General features: G+C 37.4%; 1 protein-coding gene across 8 annotated transcripts in view; it reads left to right on the plus strand.

Moving 5' to 3' along the window:
• LOC109059989 (nuclear factor 1 B-type) overlaps window positions 1-7,418 on the plus strand; it is a 90,733-nt gene extending 83,315 nt beyond the window's left edge. For 5 of the 8 annotated variants that reach the window (XM_042728368.1, XM_042728367.1, XM_042728369.1 and 2 more), the window contains exon 12: window positions 1,396-7,418. In XM_042728368.1, coding sequence (XP_042584302.1) covers window positions 1,396-1,525 — 130 coding nt within the window. In that variant the 3' untranslated portion in view covers window positions 1,526-7,418. The remainder of the gene's footprint in view (window positions 1-1,395) is intronic. The other 3 variants (XM_042728371.1, XM_019077145.2, XM_019077144.2) reach the window with 1 other exon arrangement.
• Window positions 7,419-8,773: the final 1,355 nt, after the last annotated feature.

The raw sequence follows: 8,773 nt of genomic DNA on the forward strand, positions 1-8,773 counted from the left end.
GAAAGAAGAAAGACATAGCCCAGTTAGTCCTTCTTGTTATATATTTAACCCTTTTTAAAGAGAGTTTAGTCCACATTTGATTTGGTTTCAGATGATAAAAAAACTTTGTGAATCTCTTTGTGACTCTTTCTCCTTAAAGTCTGACACAGTTTGCGCTGAAATCATAATTTGCAGCTCTGTTGTTTAAACAAGATTTCAGGCATTGGCTGCAAGTGATTTGTGTAAATCTCAGACTGAAGCCATATTTGCATTCAGGGTGACAGGCAGCCGTATAACCCCGGGCTACCTCAGGAAGAATAAAGTCACTGTTCCACATCCGCTGGGTCCCTGTCCTTCACCAGCCACTGGCTTTAGCCCTTGTCTCCCCCTCAGAAAACAAACAACAAACTCCCAAAGAAAAGCCCACTAAAGCTTTGCACCTGCATCCAAAGCAGTGAACCCAGGGAAAAGTCTTTGCACACAACAGTCTCCTTCCTTCTCCTTCAATCAGCCCACCGCCCTCCACCCCTCCCCGTGCCAGTCCCTTTTCTTTTTCAGGGGCAAAAAAGAAACGAGTGGGGGGGGGGGGGGACAAAGAGGTAGCTGTGTGTGCCGGGCACTGTTGACAGAGCAAGAGTACAGCCTGTAATCTGTGAGCAGAAAGATTGTGTTAGGCGATTGGGTGAGACAGGTATTTCAGACCAGGGCTGGGGAAAAGAAGGGGGGCATACCGGGGCTCTGGATTCTGGCCTGTCTAATTATTCGACACATGTACGCACCATTCAGCTCCCCTGTCCTCCCCCCAGGGAACAACATGCTGTTTGTCCACCCCAGTGCTTTTGCAGCCGCGATTCGCACCACGGCTCGCAATTAACAGTCTCGTGTTGTTGTGTCGTTAACGTGCTGAATGCAGATAGGAAAGTTCTGTAGACAGTCTCGCTGACTTAACCCTATTGATCTGAAAGTGGGTGTCAGCTGCAGGGAGCTGAGATGGGTGCGTGTTCTTGGGGAAACTTCCCCCATGCATTTGCATTATGGGTGCTTTGTTTCTCTGGGATATCCTGTTCTCTGACACAATCCTGAACTCATATTATTTGTGTGTGTGTGTGTGTTTAATGGAAAGGGGTATTTTTTAAAAGAGAGTGGAAAAAGTCTAGACCTGACATGGCTCTTTTATTAACTGTTATATAAATAATTTGATGTTTAATAAAAACTAAATAAACATGTGATGTAACTGTGTATGTTTCATGCCCACAGTAAGGCATCTAGAGTTACTTTGTAAACAGTATTTGTAATAAATACTGTAAGTTTTGTTTGTGATTATTTGCGATCAGTCAAATGCATTTATCTTGTGTAATATATTAGATTTTTTTTTTAATAACTCTTATAATCTGTCTTTCCCCTGTGTGTCTGCAGTCCTGGTACCTGGGCGAGCTTAATTCCATTCCAAGTGTCGAACGGGACTCCGATTCTGCCAACAAATGTCCAGAATTACAGCATAAACATCATTGGTGAACCCCTCCTCCAGGCAGAATCAAGCAATTAAAGGGGGCCTAAAATTGGACCCAGGAGTGACAGGTCCTCGGACAAACCAGCAAGCAGCACTTATACAATCGACATGGACCTTTGTCCCAGCCTCTCAAGGACATTGGCTTAGCGCAGTAGAGTGAGTTGGGTCAAAGCGTTCTCTTCTGATATGAGCCACTCCACACCAGTCAGTCATTGTGTAAGAAAGTCCCTGAACTGAGATACTGTGATCTTTACCATACAAACTTTAGATGCCTTACTGTATATGCATGACATGCTAGTCTCTTGTTAGTGTTTCTCTTGTTCTCATGTCACGATTACTAGTTTTACAAAATGATTTAGAAGGGGGCGATCACACAAGGGCTGGCTGATTGGATGGTTTGTAAAGCAGGCTGCAATTGGAATGAACTATCATCAAACAAAGGCTCATCGTATTCGTTACATAACCATAGGAACAATTTTCAATGAACTGAATGTTTCTATTTTCATATTACCCTCAAAATTTAATTTGCCCATGGTGCAAAATCTTTTGAATATGTAATCATGTCAATCTTGTACTAATTTTCTTTAAAGGTAAAGGTTGGAATTTCCTATCCAGAGTTAAGAACTCTGAAAACTTTTTTTCCTTTAAGGAAAGAAAAAGCCTGAATTACTAGGTAAGAAATACTACCCTTTTTTAATTTCCTTCGAAAACAATTTTGAGAAAAATAAGACAATATCTCACAAGAGGCAAGTGCAATTTAAATGATTTTACTGAAGGGAAGCTATCACAGTCTGTCTGCCCTAAGACTCTAAAGGAATGGGGAGTAAATGTTAACTAAAAAAAAAAAAAAAACGACAACATTTTTAAAATGAACCTAAATCATAAAAAATAAAAATTGCATCCTTGATTCGGGATACTCGGGAAAGCTGAGGGTGGAAGAGAAAAGTGGGATTGACAGCGAACGTTTACGTGAGCATAACTGAACACGAACAAGACAGCACTTACTTTGAGCCGTACCCAAACATGCGGGTAGTTTTTCTTCTTTTTATTTATTAAAATGAAAACATAAAGTCGATGAAAAAAAAGACTCAGACACACAGTGTGTATAAAATGGCTTTTTTTTTTTTTTTTTTTTTTTTTACATATTACTCACCAATCTAGTATGCATGTTTAGTCAGATGTTGGCTTGTAAAGCTACTGTTTACATTTGATATCATGAGAAACAAGAGGATTGCAGGCTGGTGATGTGTATGTGTAAAGCTGTACTCATTTCAACACTAACTTGCAGGTTGAGGCGAGGTCTCAAGGTGCTTATTTCAAACCCACTTTGGTAGTTTCAACTGTCGCAGTCCCAGAAATCGATGATTGCTTCTGGCATTTGCAATGCCATTGCCTCTCCAATCAGACATATTTATATAATTAATCTTTCCAATAATCTTAATTTGCACGAAAATATATAGTCCACATTACGTGCCTTGCGTTCGACTATAGAAAACATCACTACACTTGTTTTTGCTGCATTTATTACCGTTTTAGGGGAAAAAGTAACATTTTTATGATGATAAATATTTTGTACTCTGGATGAAATTGTGACATTGATTTTTAGCTTCATTTACTACTTTATCTCACATTTACATTGCGTATCAAGGCTGTATAGTTGCCGTTCTAAAGTTTATAATCAACCAGCATTATTATTATTATTTTCTTTTTTCTCAGTATTTTGGTGGTTGTCATTTTTTGGTTTTGTTTGAATTGTGTGTTGTTTGTTTGTTTTTCCATCTTCCAGTCATTATTGGGGAGGGCGGGTCCAGATTTATAAGAATTATGCAATACCACATTTTGCCTATATACTGTAGGTAGTGCTTTTAGCTATGTAGATTATTAGAAGCTAGTACAGAAATACACAGTTTAAACATTTAATTTCTTTCTATGTTGTTGTTGATGATGATGTTGTTGTTGTTGACTGTTGTTATTTTCCTTTCTTTCTTTTCTTTCTTTCTTTTTTTATGGTCATTGACCAAAGTGGGAACTGCTTTCTATGCAGTATGCGACAAGGTCTTTTTTCCCTTGAGTGTACCTAAAGGCAGAGAGGTGCATGAGAGATACGTTTGTTTTGTATTCTCTGTAAGGGGAGGATTTTTTTCTACACTTTGAAGCATGTTTGCAAAGAAGGCACTATTTGGTCTAATATGGCTGCAAAGTCACTGATTTGTCTACTGTGACTAACAAACTCCTTCAAACTTCCTACCTGGGGTGCTAGTTTGACCTTCGGAAGAAGATGACTTTCTTAGGGGAGACAGCTTGACTTGAGAGTGACAATCACCGGCGAATTATGCACACTAGGGCAAAGTGTTAAATACTGGCATTTTTTTTTTTTTCAGATATATTCCCTACCCTGTTCACCTTGTCCGGTTAACAATGTAGCTATATGCAATTCCCAAGTAAATGCCTTAAATTTTTACAAACAAGTGACTTGTTATAAAATGCGCTACAATCAGTCACGCAAGTTACTGCGTGTTAGATCTGTCACAATCAGTAAATTTCACTGTTTTTTATTCTTCCCTTTGAAGTGTTAAAATTTACAGCCTTATTGACATCATAGTCCATAGACGAATACCCCCATGGGGAGAATCAATTTTTTAATTGATCTCAAGTTATATGTAGTTATTTTCAATATTCGGTGAAAGGGAACAACTTAATGCTCTTATGGTCTTGAGGATCACAAAAATAAAAAAATAAAAAAATGGTTTTGCACCTACAGCATATAGGCAATCATCCACCCATAGTGTCTTTCAGTTAAACACAGAAGAAGAAGAAAAAAAAAACCTCAGGCGTTTTGCTTAATAGGGCATTACCAGCATCAATTAATGGATGGCCTCTTTATAATAACACTTCTTATCACCATGGTTTTAAATTGTAGCCCTTAAATCACTATTCAGTCTGTTTCTGAGACCTCAAGTCAAGCTGAATCTCTCCTTGTTCACCAAGATGTTTTTTTTTTTTTTGTCATATATGTGATTAAGCTAGAAAAAAAGCCACCCCGTTCAATGTGCACTGTTTCAGCTTTTTATTGTTGTTCATTTGCGAAAAATAAGTGCTTTGCAGCCTTCTGGCCGTTGGCAGTGCCACTGAAGTGCATTTCCTCCTGGAGTTGTGGGAGTGTCAGGGTCATAGAGTCATTCTCATGCTGGAAGACGTGAAGGAGGCCATAGGTAGGGGTCATCTTGATGGCCATTGTAATAGTTTGGCAATAGCAATAGTTTTCAGTAGTAGTCAGTATGGGTTGAAAATCAGCTCTGGCAGTTTTGTGCACTGTGTTTGTAGATGAATACGTCAGTGTGTGTTTCAAGATGATTCTGACACTATGAGAGGAGAGTACATGAGGCTCTTTCTATTGAAATACCTGCCTTGTTGACAAAAGTGTGTACACTGTAAATTTCTCTTTCCCCGTTTGTAAAAAGAAAAACTTTTGACATGTATTCGTGAATTTAAGTGATGTCCATATTTTTTAGTGAAACACAAAAGCATTCAAAAAATACAAAACTGTTTTGACTTTAAATTCGTGTTCTGACTTAACAGCTGTCCGATACAGTACATAAAAAGGTTGAATATGTAATTCTTACTTCTTCTTTTTTTCCTGTACTTATAAAGTGGAGTGAATTCCTGTATGGGACTGTAAATGTTTAAAACAAAATGATGAAGGCCTTTTGTTGTTTTTTGTGTTGAGTAACTTGGATCCTTGAGACATTTCATAAATGTTTGAAGTGTTGTTTTGTTAGTGTGGCCATAGAGTGTGTGTGATGTGATTATGTGATACTGAAAACAGGACAAGATTAATAATGTTAAAATTTGTAGGGTCATTATTTTGATTATTTTATTATCTTCTTTTATTTTTTATTTTGTTGTTGTTGTTGTTTTTGATCCGTCGGGGAACTCCTAGTCACTTTAGTATAAAGCCACCTGATTTGAGTCTCCCAACAAAAAATACCAGGGTAATGTCGCTACACAACATCACAGATTGTTCTGCTGTCTTGTGCAAAATAAAACGTGCATTATTTCCCCCATCAATAGAGGCTGACCCATCACACCATGTACAGAGATTTTTCTGCTGTGCAGACACCGGGACGTAGGCACCTCCATTCTGCAGTGTTTACATATGTCTGCCATGGGCAGCGATGAACATGTTAGAATGGATGCTGCATACTTTTCAGGGCAGGCTCGGTACTCCCAGAAGCCTTTGTGTGGACCCACAGATGTCTTTTTCATGTTGCCATCACGGGAGGAAAACAGATGAGCATTTGCACTTTCTGCAGTTCCCACTAGCCCTTTCACTGGCACATTGTTTGTTGTTTGGATTACGTCTAGCTAGTGATGATGCTCTTATTAGCCTCAGTGTTTGTATCTAGTTGGACTGAATGTTGTCAAAGTAGCTTGGAGCACTTCCCCTCGCCATAGTAGTGATAAACAGCAGTTTCTTTTTTCAAAGGGCTGATCTTTTAGAAAATAGTCTTTGTTGCAGAATTCAGTTGTTGAAAGCAGTAAGGCGATGGCCTGGTAAAGCTGTAAAAGCCAAGGTCATGGCTTTTGAGAAGCCACATGGAAGTAACTTATGCAAGGAGGACTAGTGGAACTCATGCAATGTGTATTTTCAGCTCTTCTGTGCGTCAGTGCAGGGAAATCACAGAAGGACATTTTGGTCCACATCTATTCTCATATTTCCATTTCTAGGGCATTTACAACAGCATGAGTGATCATTGACATAACAGTAACATAAAAACCAGCATATTATGAGATGTTTACCAAAAAAAAAAAAAAAAAAAAGAAAAAGAAAAAAAAAGAAAGAAAGAAAAATATTTCAAGCAGTGCCTGTTTCAGCTCAAAGTCTCAGTGGACTTCCCATTGTAAATATGAAAACATGACATATTCTTTAGGGAATACAAAAAACAAAAACAAACAAAAAAAAAAACACAAAAAAACAAAACAAAACAAAACAAAAAAACAGTCAACACAGGATTTATGGGATGCCTCTTCCCATGTTTTAATCCCCCCAAACGTTTCTGCTTTTATTTTTTATTTTATTATTATTTTTTTTTTTTTTATTATTTTTGTCTGTCTTTGTTCTGTTCTGTTCTGTTCTGTTCTGTTCTGTTCTGTTCTGTTCTGTTCTGTTCTGTTTTTTTTTGTTTTGTTTTTGTTTTTTGTGCTTTGTTCGATTTTGGATAATTTTGTCAAATGGGATACCCCAGTCTCTATTTAACAGAGATCCAGTAATAGTTTGGCAGTGTATTTCCTAGACTACACTTAGTGCTATAGTAGATGACAAAAATGTCAGATATAAAAAAAATAAAAATAAAACAATAAAAAAAAGATTGCCAGCTCCACAGCAGAGTTTTTTTCTTTTTTCTTTTGCTTCCATTGCAAATTCAGTGGTATTATGGTAGGTGGGTTTATAGCATGTCAACAACACTAACACCAACAAATGTTGTAAAGTCATAACGGTTATTAGTAGTGATGTGGAAACACAGCATTGTATGCAAATATTGATGTATGTTCTGAATGTACATTATAGAATCACTTTATCAAGTTTTTGTGCTTTTACTCACAGTTTAAGGAAAACAGGTGTCCTTCAAGAAGCTGTATAGTGAAGGCCTTGTTTTATTTTCTTCTGTTGATTTCAAGCTTTTCCGTTTTCACAGCTATAAACAGTAGGCACTGCCTTGCCTTTGAGCTGGTTGCAGTTGTTGCAGGGGCTAAAAATGCCACAAGATTAAAAAATGAGTGTAAATAACGCTTGACTTTTTTGTGATTGTTACTGTTATATCCAGCCTATACTGCTAGCAGCTGTTTTTACTGCAGTCAATTACTGGAAGTGGATATATTTCCTATGCAAAACTGTTTAAACAATAAAATGAGCTCTGCTACAAAGCAACTGTTGTTGGGACTCATTGCTTTTTCATTTGCACATTTGCTGTGCTTCAGTATGTTTTTCTTGAAGAGGTAATAGCCTATATCAATGACCAGATATGAAACTAGTGTATTGTTTGTAGGTAAAATAAAATGTCCCATATTGCTTCAAGTGGGAAATATAATCACACTGAAACAGTTCCTTCTGTGGTTTTCTTTAAACCAAACATAGCCAAAACATCAAACAACTGGATGGGAGCCTCAGGCAAATCTTGGTATTTTGGGTATTCTACAGTCTATGTGCAGGACAAATGCTTTTTTCTTAACCAGTGTTCAAGTTTTTATGGATAGGAAGATGTGCACACAAAAGCTAGACTGATCACACCTAGAAAAAGAAGCAAATACACACCAGAGTCCCCCAGATAAGCTATAAGCACCAAGTACACTTTGTATCATAGCACAGCATCTCTGCTATAGTTCACTGAGGCCTGAGAATAAGACAGTTTAGGCCTTTGTGGATGTCATGTTGGAAAAACATGAAAACCATGGTCCTGCTGTCTGCTTATCAATTAGGTCGAAACCAGCACCTGGCCGTGGGCACAAACAGAGTTTATTTGGCTGCAAAAGAAAAACAATGTGGTGCTGTGCTGATATAAAATTACCCCAATGCATAATGGTTATCATTACACCATTTATCAAAATTGGCCAGTTAAGTAAACATCTGGCTTCAATAGTGCGGCTGAAGTCTGTAGGGTTTTGGCTCTCAGAGAGTCCCACATATTTTCCAAAGCTTTCTTTTTTCTATCAAGGCCTGCTGTTGGTGATCTGATGATGTTGATGACCGATAATCTTTGGTGGGGCATAGACATAGCAGAATTCTGGGTTCTGGGTGATTGGTTTGCAGAGAGAGGGGCAGCTGAAGTTTGGGTGTAGTGAGCCCCGTAATGAAACACAGAAGATACAGAATGGCCATGGAGACATCCAGGGGACCAGGTGCATAAACTGCTTCATAAAAGACTTGTCGTATAAGTTAGTCTCTTCTCTCTCTCTCTCTCTCTCTCTCTCTCTCTCTCTCTCTCTCTATATATATATATATATATAATTATATATATATAATAATATATTATTATTATTAGCCAATACAGTAAGAATGCATATAATTGATAAAAAATTATAATGTAAAGACATTTACATTGTTACAAAAAATAAAAAAAAAATACATTTCAAATAAATAAATGCAGTTTTTTGAACTTTCTATTCATTAAAGAATCCAGAAAGAATCTATTACAATTTCCACAAAATATTATGCAGAACAACTTGTTTCAACATTGATAATAATAAGAAATGTTCCTTAAGCACCAAATCAGCATATTAGAAAGA

This window comes from Cyprinus carpio, chromosome B7 (assembly GCF_018340385.1).
Source record: "Cyprinus carpio isolate SPL01 chromosome B7, ASM1834038v1, whole genome shotgun sequence".
NCBI classification, from domain to species: domain Eukaryota; kingdom Metazoa; phylum Chordata; class Actinopteri; order Cypriniformes; family Cyprinidae; genus Cyprinus; species Cyprinus carpio.